This window comes from Phalaenopsis equestris, unplaced genomic scaffold, assembly GCF_001263595.1.
Source record: "Phalaenopsis equestris unplaced genomic scaffold, ASM126359v1 Scaffold001143, whole genome shotgun sequence".
Classification (NCBI taxonomy): Eukaryota; Viridiplantae; Streptophyta; class Magnoliopsida; order Asparagales; family Orchidaceae; genus Phalaenopsis; species Phalaenopsis equestris.
This window is the reverse complement of record NW_018165582.1, coordinates 1439-24498: the sequence shown is the minus strand read 5'-3', so window position 1 is coordinate 24498 and position 23060 is coordinate 1439. Positions and strand designations below refer to the sequence as shown.

The following is a 23060-nucleotide window of genomic DNA, read 5'->3' as shown; positions in this document are numbered from 1 at the left end:
GGGTGGGGGGTATGCAGTCTTTGAGGTACTCTTAAGCACGTATGATATATCAAAAATAAATGTTTAAACACAATCCAAAAAGGTTTATAAATATATACAAAGCGTACTTAATTAACCAATGTGTACCATAAGAGATTAACATCTCATGGATATACTCACACGTGGCCAAATTAGTCACTGTCATGCTACTATTAATCTTATCTGCAAGGCAAAATTGGATCCTTATCCAATTATTAATAAATAATGTTATGTGGGATCTTCTAAAGGAAGTGTTGATGCATCTACCACTGAGTTATAGTAGCATAGGGAGGATATCACTAAATATGATAGGCCAATATGTAGACTCCACATCCATTTATAGGTTTAAAATAGCCTATCAATAGTGTTAATGCAATATTTATCTTTATTACTTGGCCCCAAATTTAAGCACTCAAAATCAAACTATTCCTTGTTCAACAAATGCATTTGCTAGACCTTCATTGCTTTACTTATTTATGTTGATAGCATAATCATCATTGGATCTTTCATTTCTATCATTAATTCTCTAAAATATCTTCTTGACAACCAACTAAGAAAATCTAGGCATTCTCAAGTCTTAACTACATTATTGGCCTACAAATGGCTCAATCAAGTATTGGTATCATTCTTTCTTGAAAACACATCACTATATAACTCTTTGTGGATATTAATTTTCTTATTAGCAGACTAAAGCACACACCCATGGGCTTTCACTATCAATTTAATGTTTTTAATAGAGACCTTCTCGTTGAATCATGTCAATATTAGAATTTAACAATCGACTTTTATATTTCATATTATCTCAGCCTAGCATCACATTTGCCATCAACAATTTTAGCCATTGTCTAGCTTAGCCAAGAACCAAGCACCTCAACTTTGCACGCCATTCTTTTGTTGCATTAAATTCACACAAAGGAATGTTCGATTTTTTTCCTTTACATCTTCTTAACAACTTAAGGTTTTCTTTGATATATTTGGGGAACAAATTTCATTACCCAAAAATATATCACCAATTTTTACGTTTTCTTCGATAGTTCTTTAATTCTATAGAATGTAAAGAAGCGATAAATCATTTCAAATTCATTCATCAAAGTAGATTGCAATACCTTGGCCACCATGGTAAATGCATTAGCTTGGTAACATAATTAATGTTGGATTTCAATATCCCAATCTCATTGTTACCACTCATGTTCCATGACAATGAAGTTCCATCCAAAATTACATATCCTACTTCTCATAAGAAAATTAAAAGCATCAATATTGTCACTTTGTTAAAGACAATGTCTCAAATGGATTCAATAAACTCATGCCACTATGGTAAAAAATCCATCTCAACAATTTTCTCATCAAACTATTTTAATAACATTCATTAACTTTGCTCCTATCCAAGATGGATGTTCACAACATCCACAGTTCATCTTAATGGGGGAGTATTACAATCATCATTTGTTCACTACAAAAACATCATACTCATCCTCCTACCCTTCATACAAAAGACTGACTACATAAGTCTATATCTTATAGGTGCGTGTTCGATGTTTGCTGAAAATAATAAAATTTCTATTTCCATGATCATTTTTTCTTCTTTTGCCTTAATTCTCTTCTCTCCCATGATAATTCAAATTGACGGGATTTACAGCTATTCTTAAAAACTCCAGTTGTCTATCATATCTAGCAGTATTTAAATAAGAAAACAAAAACCTACAAAGCAAAACAAATCTTTTTATATAAAGCTATTTATGATTAGAGTTTTTAAATTGTACCAAGGTTTCTTAGTAGCTTCAAAATAGTCAATCAATAGATATCTCAAAACTTCTCTCAAAATATTTTCAATAATGTTACAAGAAAACCATATGGCATGTGTTTACTTCAATTATTGCAATTGATACAAAGTACAGTTAAGACCAACTAGATCAATCGATCAATAAGAACTATTAAGATATTATTTTTTAATTTGATGAGCTTCAATTTTAAAATGCTAGCGCTTGGATTATTATTATTATTTTATTTTTTTTAAATTATAGCTTTCCTTGATCATTGAAATCTTCAAGATAGACCTCATTGGTACAGTAACAATTATTATCAATTTGCACGCTGTGGTCCATCCAGATGATCCAAGATTAAACTAAGAATCAATTACTCTATAACATGCACATCAAAAATATGATAATTTTTATTGGGACATTTACAGAGATACCCCCCCAATTCCAATGTATTCACAAATCTAACACCTAAACATTCATTTTTACACTTTTACCACCCAAATCTTTCATATCACATCAAAAATACGCATTTTTATACAAACAATAGGTAAGGTGATATGTAAGTGAAAATTGAAGTTTAGGTGTTAGATATGTAAATACATAAGAATTGAGTGGTGTGTACGTAAATCTTTCATTTTTGTAATTGTGCATTTAAAAACGGGTATGTAAACATCAAATTAATAGTTGTCCTCCCTTGTAATATCTTCGATCTTAATTATAGAGATGAATCATGTCTGAATATGTTTAATAAATATAGGATTGGTGGTAGCAGGAAGAAGAAGGAATCAGGAATGGGTGAAACCAAAATTTCATTGCCTCTGATCGAGAGAATCCCCCCCCCCCCTCTCCCCCTGCAGCCTCTCTTCTCTTCGTGCAGCACCCAACTGGGTCTGCCTCACAGCCTTCTTCTGCGAAGCCTGGTTCACCTTCGTCTGGCTTCTCTACCTCAACGCCAAGTGGAATCCGGTGATCTACAAAGCATATCCCCATCGCCTACTCAGCCAGTAAGTAATCTATTTATATTTCAGATATATAAATTGTAATCATTAGGGAGCATTTACATGCATAATATTTGATATTTACACTTGATTTATGGATGAAAAGATGTATTTCATTTTTAGTATCATCATGTATTAAAGAATTGAGAGCTATGTAATGTTTAGATATTAGATATGTGAATAGGTAAGAATTATGAGGGATATATGTGAATGCCTTTTATGTTTATTAACCGTTCCATTTGCCCCCTCAAATTTTCTTATTACCAAAATTCATATCATTATAACTTGATTTTCTACGTGATATCATCAAATGATATATGTGGTTCAAGAGAGACAAATGATCAATGCAGAATAGTTTTTTAGTGAAAAAACTAAATTAGTTAATGTTTTTTTTGGGGCGATTACATACACGCTACCCAAAACATTCCTCTTTACACCCTCTTTTCATCCAATTTTCAAATTCTCACTCAAATATCAAAGGTCATGATAAAACACCAATTCGTATTTTTCATTTTTATTAAATTCACAATAATTTGATCATGACACGCATAAATGAATCATTTTTATAATTTGAAAAATCGCCTGCATGCTCCATTTGTAAATAGTAATGTTTTCTATGCTCTTGTCTGAATGTAATTATTCCTTTTTTTGGGAAAAATTATTAAATACGGATGCATATAGTGTCAGATCTTCACTGACCATCACAACAAGGGACCCTATTTAAAATTTTTTTTAAAAAAAAATTTTGTTATGATGGACGGTGAAGATCGACACCGTATGCATCTCTGCTTACGATGTTTATATAGAATATTTTTTTTCCTTTTTTGGGAGTGACATATCACATTTTTCATATCACCAGAAAGTCCCTCCCTTCCAACACCCATCGAGACCGTAGTTTTTGTATGATGTTTTTGGAGTAGTAGCTTTCAAACGAGGCTTTAACCTCACATGTATCAGATAAAGGAAATGTTCGTTTTGCCAAATGACAGCTTGCGTGTCTCCTTTGGCAGTATAAATGACAAATTTAAAATAATTAGTTTCAACAAGGACTACCGAGACGTCTGCTTTTCAAATGATACCAGACGATCTATTTAGGGTAAAAATATATTCTGTACCGGTGACTAATTTTATTACTCATCTTAGCTTTTATTTGTAAACATCTTAATAATTTAGTTGTATTTATTTGGCAAGGTCGTGTATTTTTTCAGGAACAAAATTAAATATAATTGTATAATTTTGAAAATACAGATTTGGTTTGAATGAACTTCCAGCCGTTGACTTATTTGTTACGACGGCGGACCCTGATTTGGAGCCACCAATCATCACGGTGAACACAGTATTGTCGTTGTTGGCTGCCGACTATCCGGCAAACCGTCTAGCCTGTTATATATCTGACGACGGTGGTTCGCCGATCACATACTACTCTCTCACTGAGGCTTCGAAGTTTGCCAGTCGTTGGATTCCGTTCTGTAGGAAATATGATGTCAAAATTCGTGCTCCATTCATGTATTTCTCTGAAGACCCTAACCAATCATCGCTTGGTCTATCTTTGGATTTCCTAAGAGATTGGAAGGCCATCAAGGTAATTTTCTTTATTATTTTTTTTAAGTCATATATTTTTTAGATTAAGGCATGCATTAGTACTCATCCAAATTAAATGTTATCATACAAAATGCTATTCATAATTGAGAAAAAATGAAGGAAAATTAATAGCATAAATTAATTAAAACTTTAAAGATGAAAAGATATATATATATATGTGTGTGTTATATATATTCATCAGCGTTCACTCCCTTCTGACTGTGATGATTTTCTATATATTTCCTGTGCTCTATTTATTGTGGTGTGATTTATGGACAAATAAGAATTCACCCATAAGGATAAAAACTAATTATGATAAAATAAAATATTGTAGAAAGACTATGGAGAGCATAAACATGGATACCATATTTATGTATAAAAAAATTGCAAATAATTCATTCAATATTGCAGAATGATTATGAGGAGCTCAAGCAAAGGATAGAAAATGTGGGGAAAAGCCATTTGCCACCTCATAGAGGAGATGATTATGTTGAGTTCTCTAACATTGAGAGAGGAAACCATCAAAGCATTGTGAAGGTAATTTACTAATTTTCTAATATTTTTTATATGCTCTCATGAATTTTACTTTTTTTTTTTTCTTAAGTTTGGGTTATTAATACGTGTTATTTATTTTTCAGTTTTTGTTCAGACATGAATTGTATGAATTTCTTTAGCAAACTAATAATAAAATAGTTGATATTATAATTATAAAAGCAGACAAAGTGGTCAAATATAAAGAAAAGAAATATCAAAAGGTAAATCTTGTCATAACCACTCAATTTCTAATATGATACATCCTAAAAGGAGATAGAATTGGATGAAATTCTAATAACATGTGGAACCTTCACATGATTATTTTTTCCCCTTAGCAAGGACACCTACCAATAATGAGTAGAAGCAAATTCCTCCAATCAAATATCACCATTAGATGTAGTAAGAATAATAGGAATAATGTTGAGTTGTAAATATAATAACCCTTGAGCATTGGTAGATTCAATAGAAATGATGATGTATATAATGTCCCGAGAATACAAAGAAGCAATAGGAAGCAAAACAACTTCCAAGGAGCAATTAACATTTCCTTACTGATCACAACTGATGGTAGTAGTCTCTTGAGTTTTTTGAATTCGGAAAGATACCATCAGCTGAAGAAAACTTTCAATAAGAGGACTCTTATTAGTAGAAATAATTAACCCAAAATCATAAACCACCATTAAAATTCTGATGATGAGAAACATGTTGAAAACTAATGATTGAGCATAAATCATTAAAATATTAAGCTCTTCAACTTTATTTTTAAGAGAAAGTTCAAAAATAATTGAAGATGGAGGAAAATATGCCTCCATATTAATTTGGATAATTAGTGTAGACTCTATCTAATTAATGGAGTCTCTTCATAATTTGTGGTATTTGGATGTTGCAATTGAGGGTTTTTGACAAATTACTTTCTTTCAAATATAAGTATCATGCCCAAACATGAGATTGTGAGAGCAAAAAATTGGTACTTTCTTAAATTTGAAAAGCACGTTTATTGTGAGAATCCAAATAGTGTTTTAATGAGTTTGGATATAATATTGCCTAAGATTTTATTAATTGATGGTCTAGAAGCAAAAGTATTGAGATATTATACCCGATGGGGATTGACGGATAAAGGACCAGCGAACTAAATAGATATATGAAACATATGTATTCCTAAATGCAAAAATTGGCCTAAATTCAATTAAGACAACAAGAAAAAACCACTTGTGATTTTTTTTTTTTTGTATTAAAGTTTATATATGCTTACATATACATAATTAAGTTTCTAAGTGTCAAGATTTATTTTTAGAGCTAAAGCAATGAATAAATCTCAATTTATGCTTTAATCAATGCCTTAAATTGTTTATTTTGAAGTTTTTTTTTTTTATGTCCTCATTTAATATTTAATTAATGTCTATTGAATCAATATATATTGTCTATTAAAAGACATTATTAACTTTATTTAATCATTTTGCAGATATTATGGGAGAACAAAGATGAGATAGATGGTATCTCACATTTGATATATGTATCTAGAGAAAAGAGGCCAAAACATCTACATCATTTCAAAGCTGGAGCCATGAATGTTTTGGTAAGTTTAAAAGTGCCATAGATCTTTGCAGACCTTTCACTTTCCTATATTTTCTTATATTTCATAAAATAGCTATTTAGATACATTTTTTTATATAAAAATTAGGATTATTTTTTCTTATTTGCTAGTACCACTATTATACTAATTATAAGATTTTGAAAATAAGGCTATCCATGTTACTTTAGATCATAATATTTGTGTTTTAGGTTTTGGTCTAATTAGACACATTTGTTGGCATAAAATTATATATTAAAAGGTTTAAAATTTAACTAAATGCTTTGATAAGCTTATGAAGGATGAAATATACTATAATTAAACAAAAAATTATAACTTAAATGAGTATCTCATAGTAATGATTCAATCATGATATCATTACGATGTCATTACAAACCTAACCTCATAGCAAACCACGTCAAGCTTTTATATATCTATCTATAAAAACCACCATATAACTAGAACTCTTCACAAACATTGAATAAATTGGTATATCGATCTAACAGTTCATTTATTAATCATATGATTCAATTAATGTGGCGTAGCCATATCATTGTACTTGCATGCCAATTACATCAGAAGAATTATATAAAATACAAGTGATGATAAGATCGAGTATAAATTCAAAGGATGATGTGACATCAAGCAACAAATACATGCATTTTAAGATAATTTTTTTTTTCTCTGGTGATATGATTGATGCGTGCTAGAAAATTTGCGGCGGTAGAGTAACAAATTATTGTCTTAACGTTGTACGAGAATTCAGCACACATACAGATGAAAGAGAAACATACAGTAGTGACATCAGAGATTTTTACGTGGAAAACCCTTAAATGGAAAAACAACGGGGTCTGGCCCAGTTACAAAAATCCACTATGAATGATGATTATACAGATTCATCCTTCTCTTAAATTAGAAAAGATGGAATTACAAAGTTGTATAACTATAATCTGACTACGGTTCTTGGTGATAGCAGATTGCAAGGCTCACTGTTGATTGTTGTAGAGGTAGTAGTCCGTCGTGAGTATTGTAGATGGTTGCTCCAGAAGCGTTGATTGACTAAAGAAACTGTAGTAAACAATTGTGGCGGTTATGGACCACATAGGCCGTAGTGGCGAGTATAAATGACGCCCGTAGGCCGCGATGGCAAAAGTCGGGAGCTGCACGAGCTGTGGACCATGTAAGTCGTAGATGCGAGTATAAATGGTATTTGTAGGCCGCGGGGGCCGGAGTCAGGAGCTACATGAGTTGTGAACCACGTAAGCCATTGGGCGAGTATGAATGACATCCGTAGGCCGCGAGGGCAGGAGTCGGGAGCGCGAACAACGAGCTTTTTTGACAGCCCTATTGTTGATACATGGACCGTAGTGATGAGTTTTGTCCCACATACGAGAAATAATTATCAGATTTTTCAGGTTATAACATTGTCGACTGACGGTGTGTGGTTGATATTAATTGACGATGGTGGTTAGCGGTGGACGACAGAGGTTGGAGGGGTCGACAACGGTTAACGTAGTCAACGACGGTCGGTGGTTGATAATAGTCGGTGGTTGTCGAGGGAGGTCGGCGGTGGTCGACAGCGGTCGGTGGTGATGCTGAGCTGCAGCTTCTCCTTAAAGCCTCAGGCTCTCTCCAGGCTTCCGTTCTCTCTGATGTGAGGAGTAGGACTCTATTTATAGTATTTTGGGTGCAATTAATGCACTAATATGAATTATTTTGATCGGACGGTTCAGAAAATTTCCTAGAATCATACAGTGTTTAATGGACATTTTGTCTTAATGATATCAGAATTGAGTGATCTTGGTCTCATTTGATTTTTTTTTGTCGAGACGCTCGATTTTAGTATAGTCTTAGTAGTGTCGACATCTGTTTGACCTTTCAAATGTATCTTAAAATCTTCTAAGAGTGGTTTAATGACTTGATCTGGGCTCGATTTCACTCGGATTAGACTAGTTTTTAAATCATTAGGTCCGTCTCATCAAGCCGGTCAGTTTGACTATAAGTTTGCTGAAATTGGAGCTCTGGATGATTTTTTATCAAGATTTGAATATTTCTTATTCAAAATATTGTCTTGAGATCCGTGTCATGTCTTGAGATTCGTGTCAGATGATGAAAATTTGTTGATGGCGTATCAGTTGCCCTTTTATTTCTGGGCGAAATCATTTTTTTCGTCCGAAAATATCAAGGTTCAAGGCATTTGTGTCATGTATATATATTATTTTATTACTACTGCTATAACAATATTTTTTTGTCCTTATATGTTAATAAGTTGAACTGCTTGGTTCCTTCTGCTTCATAAGGGAGTGTCAGAGTTCAAATCTTAGCTTAGACTGAAATAATAAAAATTATTGGGGAGGTGGAAAGGTGGGATTCGAGGTAATGGGAAAATGCATCAATTTTTTTTTTGGAATACGAAAACTTTTTATTTTTTTTTAATGCTTGCACTTATTTTTACATTTATATATTAGTGTGCATTTAATGGTCAAGGCTCTTTTTGAGCCTATAACTAGGCCTAAAGAAGAGGGGGTAGAGTTGTGGCAGTGCGTCGTGACGGTGCATTGCGGCGGTGCGACTTGGCGACGTGACGCGACACATTGTGGCTATGCATCAAGGCGATGTGTTGCAGCAGGGTATTGCAGCGACGCGACGCATTGAGGCAGGGAGTTGCAACGTCGTGACGCGTTGCGGCGATGCATCGCGGTGTCGCTTTGCGGCGGAGTGTCGGGGCAGAGCATTGCGGCGGAGCGTTGCAGCAGTACGTCGTTGCGGCAGTGCGTTGTGAGGACGTGAAGCGTTACGTCGGTGCGTTGCAGCGCCGCGTTGTGGTGGTGCGTTGCGGCAACGCGTTGCAGCATTACGACAATTTGTGACGGTGCGTCGCAGCTACGTGTTCTGACAATGCGTTGCGATGACGTGACCCATTGTGGGATGTGTCGCTGCGACGAGTTTCAGCATGACAATGCATTGGGTCGATGTGTCGCGATGACGCGTTGCGTTGGAGCGGCGTAGTAATGTGTTATGGCGGAGCATCGTGGCGGGGCAACGCGATGACATGACACATTGCGGCGGAGCGTGGCAGCAGGCGTCGTAGTGATGTGTTGCATTGTCATAGTGCGTCATGGCTATGCATCGCGGTGATGCATTTCAGCAGAGTGTCGTGGTAGTGCGTTGCAGCGACATGTTGCGGCGGGGCGTCACGGCGATGCGATGCATTGCTGCAGGGCATTGCAACAATGCATTGAGGCGGAGCGTAGTGGTGTTACGAAGTAGAGGCGGAGCGTAGTGGTGATACGAAGTATTGCGACGGTGTGTCATAATGATCCATCATGACGAATTGTTGCAAAGAGTTGCAATGAAGGATTGTGACACAGAGTTAAGGTGAAAAATTGTTGCGCATAGTTTAGATGAAGAATTGTGGAGTAGAGTTGAGGTGAAGAATTGATGAGTAGAGTTGAGGTAAAGAATTGCAGAGTAGAATTGTGATGAAAAGTGGCAAAAAAGAGCTACGACGAAAAAGAAAGTTGTCTCTGCCTTGTGTAACTGGAGAACAACAAAATCTTCTTTCTCGTTGCGGCGAAGAGGAAAGTTCTCCACGTCCTGCATAGCAGGCGAGCAACAATACCTTCTTTCTTGTTGGGGCTAAGAGGAAAGTCATCTCCGTTCTGTGTAGCAGGCGAGTAACGGATCTTCTTTCTCATTGCGGCGAATAGGAAAGTCGTCTCCGGCCTACGTAGCAGGCAAGCAACCACATCTTCTTTCTCGTTGGTGTTGTGCATTCCGTAGCAGATTCCAGTGTCGCTCTTGCATATTTCTTTAAGAAATGTTGTAGTTTCTCCGCTTCACTTTGAGGGGAAGATTTTCATGCTCATGTGGTGGTGATATCTGGAGACCCCCTAACGATCATTAGAAGTACAGGGTTTTGGGGAGGCGATGTCAACTCTACTCGAAAATGAGCAGATTTGTTGTAACTCTTGTATAAGTATATGCTTGTCTTTGTAGCATTTTTTATCATCTGATGTGACAGTTGTAGATAATGATAATGTATTTCTTTGTTTATTCCACGGTTGTTGTGGCTTCTTAATTGTGCAAAATTCTGCAATTAAAGTTAACACACAAATTTTTAGGAAGAATCGTGTACCTTTTGCTATTCATGCCTTCTTAGGTTGTGCCCTTTCAGATCAATGTCATATAGGAGCTTGAACTGGTAACTTCTAAGGCTCATAGCCTTCCGAGGTTTTTCAGTGAAGACCCTCTTGGGTTCATCTTCCAGCAAAATGGTAGCTTCTTACAAGTCTTGCCTTCTGGGCTTGATTTCTAGAGGAATGGTGGAAAGGAAAATCCATTGAGGATGTAAGACAAGTTCTGAGTTGTATAACAGGTGATGCTTGATGGCATAAACCCGTAACAAAGCTATATGAAATCCACTGAGGATGGGTGACTTATCCTAGGTTGTTGGTCGAAGCTTTTGCTTGACGACCGTAACCTGTTATGGAAGAGGTCGAAGGAAATCCACCAAAGATTTTTGACGTATCTGAGGTTGTGTGTCGAAGCTTTTGCTTGATGACTGTAGCCTGTAATGGATGATGTCAAATCAAGTCCCCCTGGGATCGATTAAGCCTAAAATAAGGTGTCAGAGATGCTCTACATTTCTCGAGACTAAGGGTAGATCGCAATGGACCATATGTTTCTTTTGGAAATATGTTTGCAGTCATACTCAAGAAAAATGTTTGACAACTTATTAGTTGCTGCTTTTGAATCTTTTTGCTCCCTAGCGTGGGCACTTTCCATGTGAGCTTGCAAAACAACCCATGTATCGGGCTTTAAAGTGATCAACTTCTTTATCTAATAGAAGAAGAATACTAGTACGATGAGGGGGTGTTAAGGAAGTTTTATTTGCGGTGAAGATTGCCCCCCAGTACAGGTACGATGAGGGGGTGTTGAGGAAGTGTTATTTGCGGTGAAGATTGCCTCCCAGTACAACCCCCAGTACAGGAGTGATTCTCTTAGACTTGTAATTTGAATGAAATGTGGGATGACCACCCCACCACAGTCTTGCCCTGGATGTTAATAGGAACTACCTTTCAAGACTACAGTGAAGGTTGCTCCCCACTCCCCACGCTTAGAAGAAGTTGTGAAATATTTTGTGTCTGAATAAAATGTGAGAAGACAACCCTACTACAATCGTGCTCGAGAAGTTGATGTGAACGATCTTTCGAGACTGCAGTGAAGGTTGCCCCCCACATTGAAGAATGCATCAAAGTGATCCTCATGACGTGAATGATGTTCCTTTGCTAGTTTGATGAAGTGCATCATTAGGAAAGGAAGTATGGGCTCGATGTTTTAGAGTTGAAGATAATGCAAAACGGGACTTCACTTCTCACAGACGGCGCCAAACTGATGCGTGCTAAAAAATTCACGGAGGTAGAGTAAAAAATTTTCGTCTTAGCATTGTACGAGAATTCAACACACATATAGATAAAAGAGAAACATACAGTAGTGACACCAGAGGTTTTTACGAGGAAAGCCCTTAAAGTGAAAAATAACGGGGCCTGACCCAATTGTGAAAATCCACTATGAATGATGCGTATACAAGTTCATCCTTCTCCTAAATCAGAAAAGATAGAATTACAAAGTTGTAGAACTATAATCCGACTACGGTTCTTGGTGATAGCAGGTTGCAAAGGACACTGTTGATTGTTGTAGAAGTAGTAGTCCGCCGTGAGTATTGTAGATGCTTGCTCCAGAAGCGTTGATTGGCTAGAGAAACTATAGTAAGCAGTTGTGGGGGTTATCGACCACATAGGCCGTAGTGATGAGTATAAATGACACCCGTAGGCCGGGCAAACGTCGGGAGCTTAACGAGTTATGGACCATGTAGGTCATAGAGATGAGTATGAATGACGTTTGTAAGCTATGGGGGCCAGAGTCGGGAGCTGCATGAGATGTAAACCACGTAGGCCATTGGAGCGAGTATGAATGTCGTCCGTAGGTCGCGAGGACAGGAGTCGGGAGCTACATAAGCTGATGACCATATAGTTCGTTGTTGACACATGAACCATAGTGATGAGTTTTTGTCCAACAAACTGAAAATGGTTACTAGATTTTTCAGGTTATAACATTGTCGACTGACGGTGTGTGGTTGATACTGATTGCAGATGATGGTTAGCGGTGGTTGACTGGCGGGGTCAACAGTGGTTGACGTAGTCGACGACGGTCGGCGGTGGTCGAGAGTGGTCGGTGGTGATGCTGAGCTGTAGCTTCTCCTCAAAGTCTTAGGATCTCTCTAGGCTTCCGCCCTCTCTCATGTGAGGGGTATGGGTCTATCTATAGTATTCTTGGTGCAATTAATGCACTGATATGAACTATTTTGATCAAACGGTTCAGAGAGTTTCCTTCAATCATACTGTGTTTAATGGACATTTGAGTGCATTAATGATGTCAGAATTGAGTGACATTGGACTCTTTGGATTCGTCTTGTCTAGACGCTCGATTTAAGTATAGGTTTGCTAGTGTCGGCATCAGCATGACCTTCCAAATGTGTCTGAAAATCTTTCAAGAGTGATTTAATGACTTATATGGGCTCAATTTGACTCGGATCAGACTATTTTTTATATCATTAGGTCATTCTTATCGAGTCGGTCAGTTTGACTATAAGTTTGCTGAAATCGGAGCTTTGGATGACTTTTTACCAAAATTTGAATGTTTCTTATTCAAAATATTATCTCGAGATCCGCGTCTTATCTCGAAATACGTGTCAGATGATGAAAACTTGTTGGCGGCATATCAATGATTATATTATAGCACATAATAATTTGAACAAATAAAATAACTAGAATTTAATATTCCACTGCATTTTAAATTAATATGTAATTATAACTTAAATTTGCTGCACAGAATACTAACTTATAGATGTAACAATTAACGGAAAACTATAAAATCTCTTATATAGGGGTCGGGTTGTAATTGAGCCAAGTCAATTTTGAGCCAGCTCGCACTCAACTAAGTGGCTCGCAACCTTAACTTGATGAGCTAAGAAACCAAGTTCAAACTAGTCGTGACTAGAATAGAGCTCGATTTAAAAATATTAATATAAAATACTCAAAATTGAGCTTAAACGTGAATAATTTGTCTGAGTTCAAGCTCAAGGCTAATACATTATTGGCATTTTTCTTCATCTGTCCAGCATCATAATTAGGGGTGTAAACGAACCGAATACGAACGAACCGAACACGAACGAACAAAGCTTGTATTCGTGTTCGGTTCGTTTAAAATTTAGTTTGTTTAAAATAAGCTCGTGTTTGAAATTATTCGTGGAGTCACTGTTCGTGTTCGTTTCTTAACGAACGAGCCGAACACGAACCGGACACGAGCTGTTCGCGAACGACGAGCCAGTTTGACATCCCTAATATTAATATATAAAAATAATATTGTATATTAATTATATAACTTATATTATATAAATATACAATATCTATATTAGTATATTACTAATAGAGTATATTAATATATTATTATTATTAATTTATAATTATTTTAAATTATTTTATATTTCAAACAACAACTATTCAAACACGAACGAACGCATCACTGTTCGTGTTTGGTTCATTTAACTAACCAAACGAAAAAAAATTTGTTTGCATTTGTCTCGTTTACTTATCGAACGAATCGAACACGAACTCATTGACGAACCGAACACGAACTGTTCGCGAACAACGAACTTTTTTGACAGCCCTAAATTCATAATAAGTAGATTAGCTATATTTTTACCTATTTAACGTGCTGCGCGTGTGTATATATATATATATATATATATATATAGGAAAATACATCTTGGCTTAGCTCGTTTAATTCGGACTCATGTAGAATGACCAAGCAAAGACGCCTGAAAAATACGACAAAAGTTGCTGTCTGCTTTTCCCTTGTTTGTTTAAGTAATGACCAATAATTGAGTTGTTGTTTCACACGTCTGGGGGCTGAAATCTGAGTTGTATTTCAGACGTCTCCAAAACCAATCAATTTCAGCAGCAAATTCTGACATAGACCTTGACGGTGATGTCCAAATTGCCGGTCAATATGCTTCTAAAAATATATTTTCATCCAACCATCAATCTCAATAGATATATTTATACTGAAATTAAATGTTCTGATGGTAAATCTAACAGGAAAAAGTGGCAAGACAACCTCCAAATATGCCCCCATCAAATTATTAAAATACTATAGAAAAACTTGGGACCACAGAGGCTCAAGAAACTCAAAAGTTAAACAATTTAAGATCATTAAGATACTTAAATGATCAGTAAATGGTACAATAATTAAAACATCAAATGATAGATGAACCCAACATATTCAAAATTAAGTAGTTATAAGTTCATTAAGATACTTAATATTAAATGAATGAGTTATATGATAAAAAGAATTAACACGGACTATGTCCTATGAGTATTTTAGAATTTTAATTAAAACAACAAAAAGGTTTCTCTCAAAATTTATAAAACTTAACTTTAAATCGGATCAAATCGACCAGTCTAATTAGTTAAATCGTGAATCGAATTTTCGCCATGTTCAACCCAAATTCAAAACCATTTCTAAGCTAATCCTACTAAAAATCGTTGGTTGAATCAGTGTGCAAGTATGATTATTTGGCCTTCTGATTGTGGTTGAGATTAAATACAAATATAAATAAAAAATTATCATGCTTCAAAACCATCTTCATAATGTTCAAGAGTAAAATGTCTTGTATATTGAATTTAAAAAATAACATCTTGAATCATTATTATATAGTTTAACTATATTAATATTAATTTAATATTTATAATATTATTTAATTCAATCTTAGTTGAATCATTAAATTTTTTTTCTTTGGGTTCAACAATTTGTTTGATTTTTACAGATTTTCTTTAATTATAATGACATACTCAAAAATAAGAAGACATATTAAAACTTGAATAGAGCATGGGGGTCTTTAGAGCTATATTAGTGGATCACTGCCAATAACCAACACCAATAGTCATGTTGAAATGATTAAACTACATAATTGTATTTGCTTAACCATCCTTCCCAGATAACCATCATCTGATTGCTCTAGTACTATCTACTTACTATTCGCCAAACTATCGTACTCACATTATTACAACCTAATAATTGTCAAAGTCACCATCATTTGATTATTGCCACACAATCATAATAATTTAGTTATCATTATCATCATCTACTATTTCTACAAAGACATAACATAAAAAAAAAAAGGTTCTAACTCTACAACTCTTCACAAATTATGAAGACTACTAAAACTAAACTCTAATCTCATATATTGGTATTATTTCGATTGGATTATATCTTATCGTTTTCCTTTTTCTGGATTTTTAACATAAAAACTTTAGTTTCTCTCGTGTAATTTTCGTTTATCTCTTTATATAAGGGGATCTTTATGCAATGCCAGAATGCAATACTTTCTCTTTATTTCAATAAATTTACTAGCACATAGAACTAATATACACCCAAAGCTTTAATACTAATCAATTTTTCACCCTAGAAAAGTATTCACTATTTCTAAGCTAATCCTACTAAAAATCGTTGGTTGAATCAGTGTGCAAGTATGATTATTTGGCCTTCTGATTGTGGTTGAGATTAAATACAAATATAAATAAAAAATTATCATGCTTCAAAACCATCTTCATAATGTTCAAGAGTAAAATGTCTTGTATATTGAATTTAAAAAATAACATCTTGAATCATTATTATATAGTTTAACTATATTAATATTAATTTAATATTTATAATATTATTTAATTCAATCTTAGTTGAATCATTAAATTTTTTTTCTTTGGGTTCAACAATTTGTTTGATTTTTACAGATTTTCTTTAATTATAATGACATACTCAAAAATAAGAAGACATATTAAAACTTGAATAGAGCATGGGGGTCTTTAGAGCTATATTAGTGGATCACTGCCAATAACCAACACCAATAGTCATGTTGAAATGATTAAACTACATAATTGTATTTGCTTAACCATCCTTCCCAGATAACCATCATCTGATTGCTCTAGTACTATCTACTTACTATTCGCCAAACTATCGTACTCACATTATTACAACCTAATAATTGTCAAAGTCACCATCATTTGATTATTGCCACACAATCATAATAATTTAGTTATCATTATCATCATCTACTATTTCTACAAAGACATAACATAAAAAAAAAGGTTCTAACTCTACAACTCTTCACAAATTATGAAGACTACTAAAACTAAACTCTAATCTCATATATTGGTATTATTTCGATTGGATTATATCTTATCGTTTTCCTTTTTCTGGATTTTTAACATAAAAACTTTAGTTTCTCTCGTGTAATTTTCGTTTATCTCTTTATATAAGGGGATCTTTATGCAATGCCAGAATGCAATACTTTCTCTTTATTTCAATAAATTTACTAGCACATAGAACTAATATACACCCAAAGCTTTAATACTAATCAATTTTTCACCCTAGAAAAGTATTCACTTGAACATGCATAAATTTTGATACATGTATAGGAAATAATTTCTAAATTTAAATTCAGACATGTCTAACTTCTGTTTTTGATAAATTTATGATCAAATTAATGTTCTCAATAACATAAATTTAATATATAATAGATCACTTAATTCTTAGTTTGTGTTAACGTATTTAAATACTAGAAGAATGATCTAAGATTTATAGAATCAACAATAGCCTTTATAAGATGTTTTGTTATTTTGCAAGATTTTCCAAAATACCAATCTCAATTATAAATAGGCCTTCAATATTTATATGAAGAGGGAACCTAGATTTTGATTTGGAGAGAGCTTGAAGATATAAAGAACTCTAAAGTTATGCCCATCGATAAAAATTGACATCCAACAATAGTTGCCATTAATCAATTTTTGACTTTTGTTAACCATCGCTTATTCATTGTTATACAACTATTTTCATCTAACTATCATTCTCCAATTATTATTATTTGTCCATCATAACCAAACTAACATTATTTAATTTGACTATCATTGATCAAGCATTGTCATCATATCATCATTGTTCACCTCTTGACTTCTTCTATCTCTGTGACATTACAAAAGTCCAAGTTAGAGTGTATTATTTTATAATTATGTGTTTAGGGGGTTTACTTATTTAGTAGATCATTTCTTTTGGCTTAAATCGTATGATTTTTTTGTCTCTTTTTTTTTTTTGCTATAAAAGTCTAAAGGTTTTCGTATTTCCTTTGCCCTTCTATTTTATTTTAATGTGTCAAGAATCTTTGTACAGTATTAGAACATAAAATCTTCACTATTTGAGGGTAAATTCAGGGCACAAACCCTCTTACATGTTTAGTGTCCTTATATTTAAAAAATATGTATCAACTCCATTCTATTTAATCTACATAAAAGCAAATATTTTGGGTTTGTTTGGGATCACATTTACTCTTTATCCTTTATTTTTTAAAAAAATATTCCTTTAACATATTTTTTTGTATATGCATATTCTTTTCAAAACAAACTATTTTCTTTGTTAAAAACACTCTAAACCTTCAAAAAATATTTTAAATATTTTTAAAATAACTAAAGAAGTTATATAACTCACCAAACACATTTTATTTCAAGTAAATAGACCTTAATTTATATTAATTTCACTTAATCATAAAATATTTATTCATAAATTTCTATTAAAACTTTTCTTAATTGCCACCAACAAGATGATGAATTAGACGAACAAAAGGTGACACTTTTCTATATTAAAGAGTATAATATTTTCCTAAATGATAATGTAGTATATTTTAACTTTCTAATTGCTTAAATGTTGCATGCATGCAGACGAGAGTCTCAGCGTTGATGACAAATGCTCCATTTATTCTAAATGTGGACTGCGATATGTTCGCTAATAATCACCAAGTGATTCTCCATGGAATGTGTCTTCTGCTCGGATTAGATGAAGAGGCCTCTTGTGGTTATGTTCAAATTCCTCAAAGATTTTATGGAGCTCTTAAAGATGATCCCTTCGGAAACAAGCTGGAGGTCTTACAGAAGGTATTCATTTTTAGTTACCCTCAATTAAGAAAATCAGCTTAATTAACTTTTTCGAATCATACTTTTATCATTAATTCATACATGATAAGTTAATGTATCCATCTGGTTTCAGTTTGTAGGAGAAGGGATTGCAGGGATTCAGGGTCCTTTAAATGGAGGAACTGGATCCTTTCACAGGCGAAAAATTATTTACGGTTGTTCACCCTCCCAACTTGAAGGCCAGGAAAAAACTACACATGGTAGGATTATCATTAGTAAATAATTATGTTTAATTATAGTGTTTGTTAGAGTTATAGGCCTGAAAATTGTTGGATTTAATTCAAGATAAATATAATAAAAATTTAGGTATGTAAGTAGGTACCACCAAGTTTCTATGTATTTGCATATCTAACATGTCTTTCAATTTTGCTACTCATCAAAATTGTAAATGTATAAATTAAAGTTATGTAATGAATTAATAAAATTTTTATTATGGTCTTGTTCAATGGCAATATCATGCCCATTCATTAAATATTGTGCAGAATCGTTCCCTTGCAAAGAGTTAAAAAGAGTATTTGGAAACTCCGAAGAGCTTATACAGTCTACAAATGTGATAATTATGCGAGAAGCCAAGCCAGGATTGTCTTTCAACACTGAACTTTCAAGCAAAATAGAAATAGCCAAGCAAGTAGCTGCATCCACCTACGAGCAAAACACAAGCTGGGGTAAAGAGGTACTTATATCTATGCAAATAAATTACTCTTTTTTTATTATTTGGTAATTATGCGCAAATAATATAGTGCAATATGCTTTTTCACTATTTAACATGCCTGCAACAGATAGGATGGATGTATGGGTCCATGACTGAAGACATTTTAACTGGGATTCGAATTCATTCCTTGGGCTGGAAGTCTGCCAACTGTAATCCTAACCCAGCAGGCTTTCTTGGACTTTCACCTTCAGGCGGCCCAGAAAGCCTTACTCAATTCAAAAGATGGTCTACGGGCCTCCTAGAAATTCTGTTCGATAGAAACGGCCCATTAACGGCCACGTTTACCAAGCAACTCCAGTTCCGCCAGTGCCTTGCATATTTACTTCTCAATACTTAGGATATTTTTCATAAAAGGTGAGGCAAAAAATTCCTTCGTAATATAATAAATTTATTTACATAGGAAATAAAAAAATATATAAACAAAAAATGTCTCTTTTAAGATATTATTATGAATAATAAATTTTTACTGGTACATATGCAGGCTTCGGAGCGAGAGTTCCTGCTCGTTGCCGCGCTGTTCATCAGCTACATCATCTACTGCGTCGCAGAATTCAAGCAGTGCGGGAAATCGTGCCGTGAATGGTGGAACAATCACCGCATGCAGCGCATAACTCCCATCACCGCCTTCCTCTTGGGCTTCCTCTCCGTCGTCCTCAAATTCCTCGGCGTCTCCGACACCGTCTTTGAGGTTACCCGAAAGGACCATTCACCGCAAACAGGCCTGGTTGAACCGGGGCGGTTCACCTTCGACCGGTCACCGATATTTATCTCCGGCACGGCGGTGGTGCTCGTGCACATCATGGCGGCGGGGATGGTGTTGCTCCGGCGGGCGGGTTGGGGGATTGGAGGGGAGGCGAAGTGGTCGGGATTGGGGGAGATGGTGTGCTGCGGGTGGATTTTGATGGCCTTCTGGCCGTTTGTGAGGGGGTTGTTTGGGACGGGGAGGTATGGGATTCCATGGTCGGTGGTGATCAAAGCAGGAGCTTTTTCGCTTCTTTTCTTCCGGCTTTCTATGAGGTATTAGCTCTTTCTGAACCTCATTGGGCTCTTCTTTGTGCTTCCTCAACGAACAGATTGTAAGCTATTATAAAATTTGATCTTCTATTGATGCGCTTCGGACAATGTTTGTACTGCAGTTATTAATTGTATTTAGTTTATTAGTTATTAATATTAATCAATTTCTTTTATGTTAGGGGAAAAACTTTGCGTACATAAGACGTGCGCAGAGCTGGATACGTCTGTAACCCGCAAATATGTTACAGGAAGGATTCTAGAGATTATAACAGCGTTATACCCCCTGTAACCACCCTGTAACCTACCTATATATGAAAACAGAAGCGCGAAACTTACTAAAAGATACAGGTAGGTTACAGGTAGATTACAGAGGGTATAACGCGGTTATAACCTCCTAAAATCTTTCCTGTAACCTGTTTACAAGTGACAAACATACGGAGCTCTGCGTACGTCTTATGCACGCAAATTTTTTTTCGGATGGAGGGCTGTCAAACCAGCTCTTTCGTGGCCATAACTCGTGTTCGATTTATTCACTTAGCAAATGAGCTTAATAAGAACAATTTTTTTACGCTTGATATGTAACCGAGCCGAACACAAATAATATTTTTTTGGTTCATCTTCAACTCATTTTGACTCGAAATAATTAATAAGTATTATTTTTAAATAAGTTAATTGGCTAGAAGGTTACCAAGATTTATAATCAATTAGAGTTATCAATTAAAAAATAAAATAAATATATACTAAATTATATTCAAATGAATCTCTTAATTTAAGCAATAAACTTTAAATCTCGCGCTTACCTCTAACATCCTAAAATTGAATGATTAAGGTTACTAAAATGACTTATTGTTCGCGAACAGCTCATGTTGGGCTCATTAAACAAACGAGTCGAACACAATCAAATTTTTAGAGCTCGATAGATAAACGAGCTGAACAGGAATAGTGATATTTCTTAACGAGTTGAACACGAACAAAGCATGAGCTCGGTCAAACTTGGCCCGTTTACACCCATAATATTTGGGTGTATAAGAAATTCTATTGTGAATGATAAAATCTATTTTTTTTGTGGAAAGTAAGATGGCGGAAATACAAATTGGAAATTTGTATAAATTGTTACATATATTGAACATGTTTTGAGAGTATTAACTTCGATTGATGTCAAATGCTATAATAAAATGTGTCTCAGAAAATTTATGATAGAGATGCATTCATATTTTATTATGCTACAAAAATCCAAATAATAAAGATCCGAAAACAAATAATAGAAAAACTGATAGAAGAGACATAATTTACGTGAACATTTTGGAAGGGAAAAAAATATAGGGGCTTAGCCAAATCTAAATAGATGTACTATTAACATGTATGTTACAGGAATTTTAGTGCTCTTGAACAATTAAAAATAGTATTACAAGAATGAGAGAAAATATTAAAGAACTTAGAACGATCCGGCTACGACTTTATTGCAAGGCGAACGACATGAGTTGTGTGTTGGTGTCCCGATGATGACTGTAGTGGTCTGGTGAAAATTGCGATATCATCGTGACAATAAAGGTCCAACGAAAATGGTTGTGGTATAACAACAAGTGTGTTTAGTAGAAAGCAGTTTGAGAATGACGGTAATGTTGGTGTCACAATGACTGTGGCTGCAATGGCTCGACGACAATCATGTATATGGTCGGGTGGTGGTGGTAGCCCAAATATGGTGCTTTGACGACGATGACCCAATGACAGTGGTTCTATGATGGTGACAGTGGCTTGGTTAATCATCTGCCATGACGGTGGCAGCTTGACGTTGGTCAAGTGACAGTCGATTGGCGGCAACGTCGTCCCGCAACAATGCTTTCACAAGATGGCGGTGACTCAGGTTTGATAGTTTGAGAGTGCACAAACCGGACTGTTGACCTCACTTTTGTGATATCTAAATTCTTCTCTTAGAACTTAGAATCTAGCCATAGGAGTTTCCTATTGGCTATCCTAGAAAACTAGTGATGAGATTTCCCCCACTTAGGAATTCTAACCACCTCCTAACTCTTTTGTGAAGTCTTGCATGGGTGGTCTCAAACCCTCAACACTTTGGTGAGTTGGTCAAGACCAACATGACGAATCGAGATTCGTGCTGGATTATGATGATTTGTTGGTAGCGTATCAAGGCCTTAGGAAGATGTTGGGTGGCTTGGTCATTCACACCCCATACCTCACTCTACACATCACTCTACTATGCACATTGCAACCATCACTCTACTATGCACATCACTACAACCACCACACCCCTATTCACTTTTCACCCACGTCTCACCAATACACCCCAAGCCACCAAACCCACCCCAAATCCATCAAAACTGAACACACATGCCAAATCAAACTTCACCAAGCTCATGTCCCAAATGTCATCATGATAATTTCTAAACTTCATCAAGCCCATGGTTATATTGGCATGCTCATCTCTCGGGATGACGTATTACCCGTAGTATTGCGTTCGATTGCTTAAACTATTTTATATATGAGCTCTGTTCGTTCTCACCCTTCAAAATCAAAATATTATTTTCAAAATTCAAAACGAAAAAAGCAGATATTCCAATGTTTCAAAAAGCTAGAAGAAATTTTTTGTTCAACTTTGCACAATAGAATGTTCACTTGAGGTTGTCTTAATCCATCGACATTCAAATGAATTGCAGATACTTTTTTGAAGAATGCTCTAATTTCAATTAACGTATTAAGGATTAGGGTTTAAGTATCTAACTTGATAAAGCATTGAATGTAGTAGGCAAGAAGCTCCGTTAGAAAATA

The 23060-nt window shown here is 35.0% G+C and overlaps 2 protein-coding genes across 2 annotated transcripts in view; both read left to right on the top strand.

The window, feature by feature from the left end:
- LOC110033336 (cellulose synthase-like protein H1) overlaps nt 1-19596 on the top strand; it is a 22026-nt gene extending 2430 nt beyond the window's left edge. The window contains exons 3-10 of the mRNA XM_020737266.1: nt 2609-2785; nt 4028-4361; nt 4772-4897; nt 6357-6470; nt 18296-18508; nt 18621-18747; nt 19030-19220; nt 19327-19596. Coding sequence (XP_020592925.1) covers nt 2609-2785; nt 4028-4361; nt 4772-4897; nt 6357-6470; nt 18296-18508; nt 18621-18747; nt 19030-19220; nt 19327-19596 — 1552 coding nt within the window. The remainder of the gene's footprint in view (nt 1-2608; nt 2786-4027; nt 4362-4771; nt 4898-6356; nt 6471-18295; nt 18509-18620; nt 18748-19029; nt 19221-19326) is intronic.
- Nucleotides 19597-19734: 138 nt separating this feature from the next.
- LOC110033341 (cellulose synthase-like protein H2) lies at nt 19735-20440 on the top strand. Its single transcript, XM_020737272.1, has one exon. The coding sequence runs from the start codon at nt 19735-19737 to the stop codon at nt 20281-20283; it is 549 nt and encodes a 182-aa protein (XP_020592931.1). The 3' UTR covers nt 20284-20440.
- The last annotated feature ends 2620 nt before the right edge of the window (nt 20441-23060 follow it).

Bases quoted from the DNA above. Each gene is read 5' to 3' on its own strand.
- LOC110033341 (XM_020737272.1), top strand. From the start codon at position 19,735: ATGCAGGCTTCGGAGCGAGAGTTCCTGCTCGTTGCCGCGCTGTTCATC.